General features: G+C 43.9%; 2 protein-coding genes across 4 annotated transcripts in view; both read right to left on the reverse strand.

Annotated features, from left to right (window-relative positions):
* LOC146377003 (NACHT, LRR and PYD domains-containing protein 12-like) overlaps window positions 1-14164 on the reverse strand; it is a 554927-nt gene that overhangs the window by 454036 nt on the left and 86727 nt on the right. The gene's annotated exons all lie outside the window — the stretch shown is intronic.
* Window positions 4344-8520, reverse strand: LOC146377010 (stonustoxin subunit alpha-like; the record flags this gene model as incomplete). Its single annotated transcript, XM_084944265.1, has 2 exons — window positions 4344-8304; window positions 8451-8520. Coding segments are annotated over 2 exons (609 nt in total), but the record flags the coding sequence as incomplete, so codon positions are not given.

The following is a 14164-nucleotide window of genomic DNA, read 5'->3' on the forward strand; positions in this document are numbered from 1 at the left end:
GAATCAAGCATCTGTATGTTTGTCTGTCAGTCTGTCAACAGTTCCTCTGATCTCCTTCAGACTTGGTGGGTATTTTGTTTTTGCAGCGGTCAAAGTCGATCACCGTGTTGCTTTGTCTGCTGTAACTCTGCCTGTACAAAGGGAAACATGCATGTTTTTAGATGCAAACTCACAACATGGCTGCATTTTTTGGTCATCTTGTATTTTATATTGATTTATTCTATTATGTTTTGTATATGAATCTTTACAAGTGTGTCGATACAAAGGCCTGATTAAAACAAAGGTCTCAGCTGTGCTGTTGGGGATGCTCTCATATTTGTTTCAAAATGTAATAAATCAAAGGATTTTAGGCTTTTCATCCTTTTTATTTGTTTGGTTCTAACAGCAGGTGGATAAAAACATGCAGGTGATGAATATAATTGTGTGATATTATGATCATTGTTAATAAAGACAGAGCAGAGATAGTAAAAAGGAAACAGGTGATGGACGTGAGATTTTCAGAACAAAAGCTCCTCAGTGAGACGATCACCTGGACACAAGGTCAGGCAGCTGGGACTCATCTAGAGAGCAAAATGGAAAAGTGATCTGTGCAGAACATCACTGTTGATTGCAGTTCTTTACATCAGACTTCTTCTCTGAGATAAGAGCACCATTTCTGGGAAAGATGACAGTATTTCCAGGCTGGATGCTGTTTGCAGGGAGAACTGAATGAAACTCTCCTGCACCTCAGCGCTGAGGTCCACACCTGTGAAACAGATGAGGTCAATCTGCTGCAGCACGTAGAGCTTTACTGATCAGCAGGTTCAAAGGATTCAGCAGAGCGTAGAGTCAGAGCTAAATGCCACATCACCATAGAGTTTGTTAACAACAGCTTTCTTTCCCCTTTGTCTCGATGGACTGAATCAGGGACACTCGTCATACTTCACCTCAACCACGTCACTGAGAGACCCCAGCCTGACACAGCAGCAGAAATGATGAAAGCAGAAACAGCAAACAGATGGTTCAGTTGTGTTTCTCTCTCTGTGTGTGCGCTCACGCCCACTTGTGTATGTGAACTTTCCACGTACCTCAGTTTGTTTCTCCAACATGAGCCATCAGGGCTGCAAAAACATCACTAACACATGAATTCTTTCTCTTTTTGTTATCACCTGTGATCATGTGTTTTATGTTTCTTTCATTCACCAGTTCTTGTATAGTTACGTGTAACTAGACTTCTGTGGGGCGTAAATGATTGTTTTGTGTACAGATCTGTACAAAGGATGTAAACACTTGATCAAAAAGGAGATCTCAGCTGTGTTGTTGTGGATGGACTTCAACGTATTTGTTAAAAAAGAGAATAAAGCAAAGTGTTTTAGCTGTTTGGGAGTTTTTGTTTGATTCGATTCAGTTTCATTTATATGGAGTCAAATAATAACAAAGGTCTAGAACAGCCCTGAGTTTGTCCAGGTGACACTCCTCTGAAGAACAAATACAAAGAGGAATAAGGGCATTAGTTTTCAAGTCTTGTTTCTTTCAAAATAAAAGCTGAAATGTTTTGGAAGCATGATAATATTTTCAGCCAGGATGCCGTCTCCAAGGAGACCTGCACCTCAGCGCTGAGCTCCACATCACGCCCTGTGAAGCCACAGATATAAATCTGCTGCAGTGAGAAGAACTTTACCCAACACAAGTGTAGAAGTAGAAATTTGACTTTACCTACAACCTGTTAACAACAAAGCTTTCAGTGCCTCTGTTGCTGATGGTGTGAGTCATGTAGGACTAATCATACTTCACATCAGCCATGCACAAGTCAGAGTATCTCCAGGCTTTCAGTAATAAAGCCAAGCAGATGATGTGAACATAGCAATAGTAAAACATGCATCATAATCAGTTGTATGTGTCGACTATGTGGCACCTCAGTCTTGTTGGCATGAAGAAAAGTTGTGTAACATGTAGCATAAGGGCTGCAAAGACATCATGTAGACAGCAGTCGTCTGTTAGTCGTAACGTATCTCCTGTTAAATAGTTAAATGTCCGTTCTCCATCTCTGTCCTCTCACAGCTCGCCGTATACCAACTCCAGCTGTGGTAACGATGGCTGTGCCCATCAACACGCTGAAGCTGAGATGCCACCCGTCACTATGGCGACTCCAATAGGGTTACCTGTCAGCTGTGGACACATGGAAGGAAAACAGCAGAAACACAGACATGTTTACTGGAACATTTCCTATTGACAGCTTTATGGAAAAGTGTGTTTAAACTTTTCTATTTGTTATTTTGTTTATGATTGGATTTATTGTGAAAGGAATTTCAAAGGTTTCATTTGACCTTTCCCCTGTTTTTCATACAGACTGAAGACGAATGGATGGTGCTTTCTTTCTTTGTCTAAAGATAATGAATAAAACTCTACAGACATCTTAAACCACCCTCGTTTCTATATATTTTCTTATATAAATGGAAAGTATATAAGACACAAACTGAGCTTATATGATACTAAGGACCCTGGAAGTCAGTCCACCTTTATAATTCAGCACAGCCTGAAGTCTCTTAGTCAAGCTTGTTTGTGTTTTCTGTGAGGAAGTTTTCAGCAGCAGCTCTTTTCTTGGATGTTGGTTCCCTTTGTTTCCATCCTCTGTTAAGATGTTTCAGTAATGTTGAGGTCTGGGGAGGCCAATCCATGACTGAAGTCCTGTGATGCTGCATACTGCATTAGCAGTTTGTTCATAGTGAAAAACGAAGCCACTGCCAATCAGACATTTGCATAGTGGATCAACTTCTGATGGTACTTTCCTGAGTTCCACACCTATAACATGTTTGCACATACTGATGAATATGTGCAGCTGATTTTCAGTCCAGTTCCTGTGTGACAGACGCCAGTCTTTCTGCCTGTGTCCTTCCTTAAGAATAGAGCCATCCTTCCACTGAGACTGTTTCTGATGAGGCTTCACTGAGCAGTAGATGGATCCCTCAGCTCATCTAATCGTCCTCTTTCTAACACATGACTGTCAGAAACTGTTAATCTGCTGCAGCTCTTTAACTCTTCCACTTCTTTTTTTGTAATCTCTTAGTTTCCTCATTTTTTTAAGGTGGCACTGCACACCAAATCCAAAGTCAACATGCTGTTATATAATGGAGTTGAACCTGTAATGGAGTTTGATTTAAACCAATCTAAGCAATTAAGTGAATGATGATGAGCAAAGATGGTGGAGGTGGTGGATGAAGACCCGCACAGCTGTGGTTGGCTCCTCGTATAGAGCAGAGTGAGGTTGTGTTTGCACATTATTATAAAACCATGTTCACTATATGTTTTAGCTGCAGACAATAACATTATTTGTTTTGCTGTGGTGATGTTATTCCACTTTGGTAAAATGGGAAAACGATCATTTCTTGCTGTTATTCACACATTATTGCAAGAGCCTCAACACCAGCCTTGTAGTCCAACCATATATAGACAAATAAATAGTTGTGTTTGTAACAGCTCATGAACATGAATCGTTCCACATTACTTTAAAAACCATTGTAAACTAAACTGGAATAAATGAGTGTTTATATATAGTTTTGTCTCAGCTGTTTATACACAGTGTTTCCGTTCTTATCAGAGTCCCACCGTCTCACTGTGATGAACCTTTAGCTCTGTTGTAAGCGTGTTGTTAGACCAGGTTTCCCTCATGTAAAAAAATAATCTCTCATTAGAAATGGATATGATGTCTCAGACATAGAAATGCTTATTATGGGTTCACTTGATGTCATTGAAAAGATGCACATAGGTAATGCGCAGGCCATCCAGCTCCGAGGTTTATCTCCTCACCTCGAGTCTGCGACACTCTCTCCATGTCTTCTCACATAAGGGCGCGCACATTTCTGCATGATCTTCTAAATTACAAAGAGCGATTCACAAAACAGAAGCTGACCATCACAAAACACTCATCACAAACCAAAAATGGCTCCACTGAGCGTCAAACTATCACCAGAATTTACTGATAATCTAAAGACTCACATACCTCATTTTGTCTCATTGTGTCTTAGTTTGAGACATAAGTGCATGATTATAATACTGTGTAGTTAGATGAGACAGAGCTGATGCTTCCTCTTAATGATCCTCTTCATTGTTCCCGAGCCTCAGCAGTGGAAGCTACCATGGATAGAAAGACAACGACTCATCTTAAATCTCAAATGATCTCTTTGTCTCCAAAGAGCTGCTGATGTGTCCGATATGATCCACAAGCTTAAACTAGGATTATAAGTGTGTGCAGTGATGTGTGTGAAATCTCTGAGGACTCACACGTGTGTGCTTCAGCCCACACACACATATGAAGCTCTGCGACCTCACACACAACTATTTTACACATCCAACCTGAATCCTGATCATTTCTACAGTTTATTAAGTTCAGCTTCACCTGAACATCAGTGATGAAGCTGCTCTGACTCCATCACAGCTCACAGCTGTTGGAATGAGTCAAACAATGAAGAAGGTTCAGAAACAGCTGATGATTTTACAGAAACATGATGCAAACATGAGAATGGACACATGTTTTTTATTAACAGACACTGTTTATGTTTCACTCTGCATGACGCCATCAACACTGACACCAGGGGGCGCTCATCAGCAGCCTGAGGAGGTGTGCAGTGATAATGGGGGGAGACGCAGTATTGTGTGTACTGCAGTCAGACAGAAGGAAAAACTTCCTCTGAAAACATTTTCATCCTTCCCAAAAGTGTTTAAGCAAAATGTTACAAATATATAAATACAATAAAACACAGGGTCTTACATAAAATTAGTGATGCAGTTGTGCACTGAGCACCTTTCCAATGTTCCTTCCTCAGATGAGTCCAGCTGCTGAACACATTAACATCTGTATGTAAATGTAGCTGAGAACCAACCTGAGCACTGCTGGGAAAATAAAAAGGCAAACATCAAACGTGCTGTATTATCTTATTTATTCTGGATGTTGACTTAGATCCACACCACGATTTATGAAATTATAGAACTAAAATAACAACAATTGTCTGCTTCTTTAAAATTTATTTCATTACATCAAACCAGTGAAAACTGAAAAAAACAAAGAGCTGTTAGCATGTTTAGACCAGCTTTGAGACAGAGACTGTAAAGTTCTGCACTTTAAATCCTGCCTGTGTTCCTGCAAATGATTCACACTGAAAGTATCTTAGTTTAGGATTAAGTGAGCCACAAAGCAGCCTAATAGCTTCAAAACTGTAAAAGTAAATGAAATTGCCAGTTTCAGTGTAGCTGGATCTGATTATTGGGGGGGGGTCATGACCCTGGTCCTGAGGTCAAATCCACCATCTTTGTTTCAGAGCTTCATGTTCTCCCGTGTTTGTGTGCGTCCTCTCCGGTACTCCGGCTTCCTCCCACAGTCCCAACACATGCAGTTAGTGGGGTCAGGTTAGCTGTGAGTGGTTGTGTCTCTGTGTTATTCCACCTTAATCAATGACTTCCTGTTAGCATGAAGTGCTTCTGTAGGACTGATGTCATTTTCATGGTTGGATCATTTAAATGAAGCTGGACTCAGATGCAGTAAATAAGCTGATTGATCATTAATGAATAAAGCTGGTCAAATCCATCACGTGGACACATGTGATTGTGTGTTGTAGTATTGATCCCAATGCTGTATCAGTCCTGGATCAATAACACTGGATGGATGCGTTCAGCATGGAGCCCCTGAGCTGTGTTACAGACAAACATGGAAACTGACAGGTCTGTGTCATTCACAGTCTGTAACACTTCTAAACAACAGAGGCTGACCCAAGTGCCTCAGAGCCAGGCACGCTCACATCACAGCTCTCTAAATAAGCCAGTTTCAAAATAAGAGCTGAAAGCTGTGTTTGGTTGTGTAGCTTATTATTGTGGAGACTAACATTCAGTGATCATGTGTTCAGACTCATAATGATCACTCTCAGAAATCCTGATCTTTGTATTTACTGTGTGTTGGATCAATAACTGAGATTCATGGTATCACACAGCTGTGCTGCTGCTGCTGGTGATGTCAGCACATCTGGAACAATACGAGGTATCTGCTACCAGACTGAGCAGGACGTGAGACCTGTGGACTGTTTGAAGCTGTCCCTCCACAGCTCACTCAGACCTGATCCACACCTCAGTGATATTCTCTGACTTCCTCAGTAGAGACAGAAACCATTCAGATCTGGGACGATCAGCTGACTGATGATGTCACACAGACTGTGTTTTTCAGGAACAGTGATTCTGATGTGAGCCTGCTAGCTGCCAGCAGACCTGATGAAACCACATGTTCACATCTGTGAGGACAGACTGGACTCTGTGACTGCACCTTGGTTCTCCTCAGAGGTCTGTACAGGAGCATGTCCACCCCCACTGAAGATCTCAGTCACTGTGAAACATAGAAACCTGCTTGTGTGGCCTCTGCCTCACATGTAGACACAGCTACAGGTTTCTCTGTCAGTCAGACTGAAACAGTGTCCTGATGCTGCATCATTCAGCTCTGTGCCCCAGTCAGCATCACTGGGAGCTACCAGTGTCAGTGTTTCTGCCCTTTTCCTGTAACACTACACTCAGCACAGGCTCAGCTGGTATCCAGTGTTGGACTTTGGCTTCAGCTGCTGTGATAGATCCTCTAACATAGATCAGCTCTGCTACATGTTGTTAGATAAGTGCAGCTGCTGTCATGTCCTGATGTTTCTCTGGCTCAGCAGCTTCTCCATCAGAGGTTCACATGGAGCTGATCCAGTATCTCCAGTAACTGTGTTCTGTGCCTCACTGGTTCATCCTTCTGTCTGTGTGACGTCAGTCAGATGTTGAAGTTCAACTCTGTGATCTTCACTGTGTCACAGAGTTCAGTGAGTCCCGTTATTCACAGTATCAATCAGATCATCAGAGAACAGCTGATCAGCAATCAGTGGTGCCAACAGCGCCTCCTGTGGTGAGAGGATGCAATAATGCAATGTAGCATTTTTACACTGAACACTTGCAGTCATGGAAACTGTCTGTTGGATCTGTGTGACGTTGCTTTCTTGTGTTGCTTTCTTGGTTAGAGTTCCTCACAAATGTCCAGATGATTCTTCTAATGAGGCGTCGACCATGTTTTCAGTTCTTTGGAAGAAAACGTCGCCCTTTGCCTTCCTTACTTTTCTTTGACTTCTTCAGATGCAGCTGAACTCCAGCTGGTATTTTCTTGGACTTTGCAGCTGTTTCTGGTCATCAGTTCATTCCTGCAAACCTCTGAAGCTGAACAACAATGATGCTGCATTGCTGGCTGATCCCAAAAGGTTGATTCTGTTCATCTGGACGTTTTCAGAAACGTTTGCTGACTGATCAGGTGACTTCTTCAGTCTCAGCTGACTGCAGCTTTACAACCTTACAAACAGCACATTTGCACAATGACTGAAAGCAGCAGCAGCAGCACCTGATATATATGATACTAATATAATACAGATACATATATAATCCATACTAATGATGAAGGAACTGAGCTCACAGTCCATCGTTCATTCAGTGAACTACTCAGTTTATTTTGGGCCTCAGAAATGCTCACTCTGTTTGTACATCACTGTCAGCAATAGACTCATTCTGCTGTGTGGACAGGAACACATGTGACATCACTTCCTGTTTGTTTGTGACTGAAGAGGAAGAAGTTTACAAGGAATCATTTAGAAGAGTTTCAGACATCAACTGATTGAATCCATGAATCTGAAAACGTGTTTGTGAGTGAAAGAGACAGACATGTACAGACTGAACTATCTGTTCAACAGTCAGAGTGTTTCTCTAACAGGAGACACTCTTTACACTCCACTCAGCACAGGGACACTGAGGAACCAGGATAGAACGTAAACCCAGGATAAAGAGTTTGAGTGAATGTGGTGTTGAAGGTGTGGAGGTGGATCAGAGTGTCAGAGGAGACTCTGTAGAAGGACAGAGTGCCAGCAGGACAGTCCACATACACTGCTGCTCTGTTAGAGACAGAGGAGGAGGAGGAGGAGGAGGAGGAGGAGATGGATGTTGATCTGTTATTGTGCCAGACAGACTGAGGACCATTATCATAGCAAAACAGACTCCAGGACTGATCATTGTATCCAAACAAACAGTCACTGTCTCCTTTCCTTCTGATGCTTCTGTAACTCACTGATATATAAACGCCTCCTCTCCACTCGACCTCCCAGTAACAGCGACCAGTCAGACCATTTCTACACAGCAGCTGTTTCCAGTAATCAAATCTGTCTGGATGATCAGGATATGACTGAACCTCCCTCACACGTGTCACCTTCCTGTTGTTGTCAGACAGTTGGAGCTTTGTGTTCACTGTGTTTGTGTCGATTGTGAGTTGACAGGAATCTGATGGAGAGAACAAACACAATCCAGCTGCAGTTATTGATCCATCATCTGTTCATTGATTGACACTTTGATGATGACTCCTGACATGATGAAGATGGTTGAATGTGCTGCTTTGTTTTCATGAATCCCATTAAAAACACACTTACACTTCCTCAGACCTGGTCTCAACCATCGGACTCCAGCAGGCTCCACCCTGAAAGGAGGAGGGGGGTCAGAGCAGCACAGTCAGCATGCACACATGGACATTACATGGCTCTCACACACACTGTTACACACTGAGCTCAAAGCTCGGCTCCACTGTTTTATTCAAAGAAATCTACATTTATTTATCAGCACATTTAAAAACAGGTTGAGCCAAAGTGCTGCACAGAGTAGAGAGAAAATAGGAAACATACACAGTAATTACTATAAAGACTCGTCAGGATTGAAAGCTACAGAGTACAAATGTGTTTCCAACCGGCTTTTAAAAATGTCGAGTGTTGGTGACGACCTGATGTGAAGGGCGACTGTTCCAGAGTTTGGCTGCAGCCATCGATAAAGCTCACCTCTGTTTCTACGTCTAGTTCTGGTCAGAAGCTACTTATCTGCAGACCTGAGGGCTCCACTTGGATTATTTTGTTAAAGAGAGATAAGATGGAGCCAATCCATTCAGAGATTTAAAGACAAACAACCAGATCTGGAAGTGGATTCTACCACATACTGGTAACCAGTGGAAGAAGCTGGAAAAAGCTGGTGATGGGTCGTCTAGCACAGACCCACCGCTGGAACCAGACAATTCATGAGGGAGAGAACTGTGACAGCGCCGTTCCTTCACTTGACCTCAGTCGCTCTCGTCTGCTCCCTCGTAACACTGCTCTTTATTGAGGTTACATGAATATGCACAAGTTCATTAACATATGACGTCTTACGCAGGTATGAACAAAGAGTACCAGTCTGTGCATAGTGTAGGTGTGTGTGTGTGTGTGTGTGTGTGTGTGTGTGTGTGTGTGTGTGTGTTCCAGATGTGACCCTGTGACCCCAAAGCTGGTGCTAAGAGTCCAGTGGTCCCCCTAACAAAGGGCTCTTATACTTAACCAGACACAGAGTAGGTGTCCTCCTACACCAGGGGTCTCAAACTCGCGGCCCGCGGGCCAATTGCGGCCCGCAGGACGATAGTTTTTGGCCCCACCTTAATATGAAAATGTAATGTTAGTTTGATAATGTATGACACTTTACAGTGTTGTGTGCGGAGCTGAATTAACCCACCAATCAGGGTGGGATGTGGATCTCAGGGGACACCAGCCGGGCTTGATGCAAGCAGGGAAACATTTCTCAATGAGTGAAAGTGACAGCAGCGTTGCCCTGGAGTGTTTCTTTCTTTTCTGTGCCTGGCTGGCTTCCTCCTTTCTATTGGGCAAACGCCGACATTCGCCCCAGCGCGCTGCGTTCACAACACTTCAAAAAAAGTTGTTTTTTAAGCTGCTGCCCAGCGGGACATTATACGTATATAGATTCATACACACGTCAGTGGGATTTAAAGTTATTTTTTCACAGAGAGAGATCTCATATTAACTCTCACAGTGATGCGTAGGCGGCGCGATAAAAGAAAAGTCATGAACTCAATGCAGCCCAATTTAGTCTGCAGTCACATAGCGACACCTGTTCATCGGCAACAACAGTCCCCGGTAACCCGGACTGATTATAGGGTCGCACCGTAATTTGTGGCTCGATGTTTTTATTTGCATCAGCCCGTTTGCATTGCAGCAAACATGAACATTACATATATTTCAATATAATGTAAAAGCAGTCAAAACAACATCAGAAACAGGTGATGTTATTTGTTATATGTCACGGTGTCATTTCCGCTTCTTTCTCCTGTAACAACAGCCCGGCGCCGTGAGCAGTCGCCTTTTTTGCGCTCGCTATCCCTGTACTTTCTACCATCTGCAAACGCCACGGTGTTCGTGTCGTCATGAAAGACATGAACATCGAGCGTAAAAACAAAGGAGACTGCTACCGGCTTTTTATCTGCCGATCGCCGTGCTGCGGTTGCAAGAAAAAGAAGCAGAAATGACGTTCTCTACGCGTTGAGACGTTCCCCGTCCGTCGGCTAAACGCTTGATTGAAACTTCAATGCGACAGTGACACCAAGTAGAATTATAAATGTCACATAGCCCCAAACATGTCTTTTTCAAAGCCTGCGGTGAAGAGAAAGGTTGGTGATGAGCACCGACAGTTTCAGGAAAAGTGGGAAATGCAATATTTCTTTGTTGAGCACAGGGGCACCCCGACCTGTCTTATTTGCACAGAGAAAGTTGCGCTGCACAAGGAATACAATTTGAAACGTCATTACACAACTAGACATGCTGAGGTGGATGCAACATACCAGGGAGACGAGAGAGCGAACCGGGTTGCCAGTCTTAAAACAGATCTACTGAGGCAGCAAGATTTCTCCAAGAAAGCAACCAAAGAGAATAATGCAGCAGTCGGAGCCACGTGGTCAGTGAGATGATTGCTAAAGCAGGGAAGCCATTCACAGAAGGTGGATTTGTCTAAAAGTGCATATTGCAGGCTGCAAATATAGTCTGTCCGGGAAAGAAAGGTCAGTTTAGCAACATCAGCCTTTCTGCCAACACCGCAGCAGATCGCATTTCTGACCTGTCAAGTGACATTTCTGACCAACTGTGTGAGAAAGCCAAATGTTTCAGTGTATACTCAGTCGCTCTTGATGAGACCACAGACATCACCCACACTGCCCAGCTCCCAATGTATGTCCGTGGTGTTGATGACAGCTTTGAAGTGATGCAGGAGCTGCTCACAGTAATTCCAATGCATGGCCAGACCACCGCTCAGCAGATATTTACAAGCTGTGTGATGCCATTGAGAATGTTGGTTTGCCATGGAAGAGGTTTGTTGGAATAACAACAGATGGAGCGCCATCAATGACAGGGAGGAAAAATGGACTGGTGGCACAAAAAAAACTGGAAGAGGAAGGCGTGGAGGAGGCCATTGCTCTGCACTGCATCATCCATCAGCAGGTCCTTTGCAGCAAATGCCTGAAGTTTGACAATGTGATGTCTATTGTTGTGAAATGCATCAACCAAATCAGATCCAGGGGCTTAAAGCACCGAAGGTTCTGTGCTTTCTTAGAGGAAATGGAGTCAGAATATGGGGATGTGCTCGACTTCACTGAGGTACGTTGGCTCAGCAGGGGAAATGTGTTAAAGAGACTTTTTGAGTTGAGAGCAGAAGTGAAGCCTTCATGGAGAAGGATGGAGTTCGTGTTCCTGTGCTAACTGATCCCAAATGATTCACGGACTCAGCTTTTCTTGTTGATATAACACATGAGGACCTGGCCCACGTAAACCGCGAAGGCCGGGTCCTCAGGAGGATGCAGCCCTGTAATTTGGACATGACCAATGTGAGCGGCTAATTCCAAGTACGCTGTTTTAAATAGCTAATGCTAATTTAATGTGAGTTAGCATTATCCAATAATGCTAACACTGTTTTCTCTTACTTATTAAAAATGATAGTAGGTAATAGTCAAAGGAGCTTGCAAAGAAAAGCGTCTGGACTTCTTTAAGTTACTTGAAGACGTTTCACCTCTCATCCGAGAAGCTTCTTCAGTTCTAAGGTCAAATGGTGGAGAGTCCCAGATATAAACCTAGTGGGAGTATCCCCCCACAGAGGGACAAAAGGACCCCCTGATGATCCTCTAATCGCCTGAGCCAAGGTGTGAAACTGGGTGTGGGTCCCAATCAGCCAGAGTTTCGGGTGTGTTCATTGTGAAACCTGGCCCCACCTTATCATGCGAATTCCTGAGGTCAGATGGCCCAGGATGTGAGTGGGCGTTAAGGCGTCTGGGAAGGGATCTCAAAACTGGATTATAGATGGCAGAGAGTTGGTGTCGTAAACCCCCGCCTCTGTTCAAAGATGGTCGCTCACAGTGGACATAGATGGCTTCTTTCACTCCTCTTTCAAACCATCTGTCCTCTCTGTCCAAAATGTGAACATTGGCATCCTCGAAAGAGTGTCCTTTATCCTTAAGATGCAGATGGACTGCTGAGTCTTGTCCTATGGAGGTGGCTCTTCTGTGTTGTGCCATGCACTTGTGAAGTGGCTGTTTGGTCTCTCCAATGTAGAGGTCTGGGCATTCCTCGCTGCACTGTACAGCATACACCACATTGTTAAGTCTGTGTTTTGGCGTTTTGTCTTTCGGGTGAACCAGTTTTTGTCTGAGCGTGTTGCTGGGTCTGAAATGCACCGGGATGTCATGCTTGGAGAAAACTCTCCTAAGTTTTTCTGATACACCGGCTACATAGGGGATGACAATGTTGTTGCGTCTGTCCTTCTTATCCTCCCTCGCTGGTGTCTGGTCTTCTTTTCTGTGCCTCTTTGCTGACTTTAAGAACGCCCATTTAGGATAGCCGCACGTTTTGAGTGCTTCCTTTACATGTGTGTGTTCCTTCTTTTTTCCTTCAGGCTTAGAGGGAACATGTTCTGCCCGGTGGTGTAGGGTCCTAATTACTCCAAGTTTGTGTTTCAGAGGGTGATGGGAGTCAAAGAGGAGGTACTGGTCCGTGTGTGTGGGCTTCCGGTAAACTTCGATGTTGAGTTTGCCGTTCTCTTCAATGTGCACAGCGCAGTCCAGGAAAGGCAAACAGTTGTCCTTTGTGTCTTCCCTGGTGAACTTGATGTTTTTATCCACAGCGTTAATGTGCGCAGTGAAGGATTCCACTTCTTGTGTCTTGATTTTGACCCAGGTGTCGTCCACATATCTGTACCAGTGGCTGGGTACTCTTCCTTTGAAAGAGCCAAGAGCCTTCCTTTCCACTTCCTCCATGTAAAGGTTGGCTACAATAGGTGACACGGGGGAGCCCATGGCACAGCCATGTTTTTGTCTGTAAAAGCCTTCGTTGTATTTGAAATATGTAGTGGTGAGGCAGAGGTCTAACAGTGTGCAAATCTGATCGGGTGTGAAGTTGGTCCTGTCCTCCAAGGAGCTGTCTTCTTGTAGTCGTTTTCTGACAGTCTCCACGGCCTCCGTGGTGGGTATGCAAGTGAAGAGAGAGACTACATCAAAGGACACCATGGTTTCATCTGGATCCAGGGTAAGTTTCTGGACCTTGTCAGTGAAGTCGGTGGAGTTCTTGATGTGGTGTGGGGTGTTCCCCACAAGAGGAGCAAGGATGGTAGCAAGGTGTTTAGCAATGTTATAAGTGGCTGAGTTTATGCTACTGACTATGGGTCTGAGTGGGACAGCTTCCTTGTGGATTTTAGGAAGTCCGTAGATGCAGGGTATGGCATCCCCTGGGTAAAGGCGGTGATATGTAAGGCGGTCAATAATTTTGTCCTTTTCAAAGTCTTGAAGGCAAGCTATAACATTCTTTTTGTAGCTGCTTGTGGGGTCTCGCTTTAAGGCTTCGTAGGTATTGTTGTCACTGAGGAGAGAAGTGATCTTTGTATGGTAATCTGTAGTGTTTAGGACCACGGTGCATCTTCCCTTATCAGCTGGTAAAACAGTGATGTTGTGGTCTTTGCTCAGGGAAGCGACGGCCTTCTTTTCCTGTATTGTGAGGTTGGATGGAGGGACTTTGGCACTGGAGAGCGTGGCTGAGACTTTCATCCTGATTTGCTCTGCTTCTGTCTGTGATAATTTATTAATCCGTATGGCAGATTCTGTGGCTGTGATGAGGTCCACTATGGGCAACTGTTGTGGAGAAATGGCAAAATTGAGTCCTTTGGCTAATACTCTCTTTCCAGGTTCAGTGAGATTCCGGTCTGAAAAGTTCTTAACCCATTTCTCCTGACTGTCTTCAGGTGTGTTTCTTCTCTGGGTTGTGTAGGTTCAGGATGAGGAGTGTGTGTTTTTGAAAGCAAG

This window comes from Perissodus microlepis, chromosome 11, assembly GCF_051167445.1.
Source record: "Perissodus microlepis isolate ML-2025 ecotype Zambia chromosome 11, ASM5116744v1, whole genome shotgun sequence".
NCBI lineage: Eukaryota > Metazoa > Chordata > Actinopteri > Cichliformes > Cichlidae > Perissodus > Perissodus microlepis.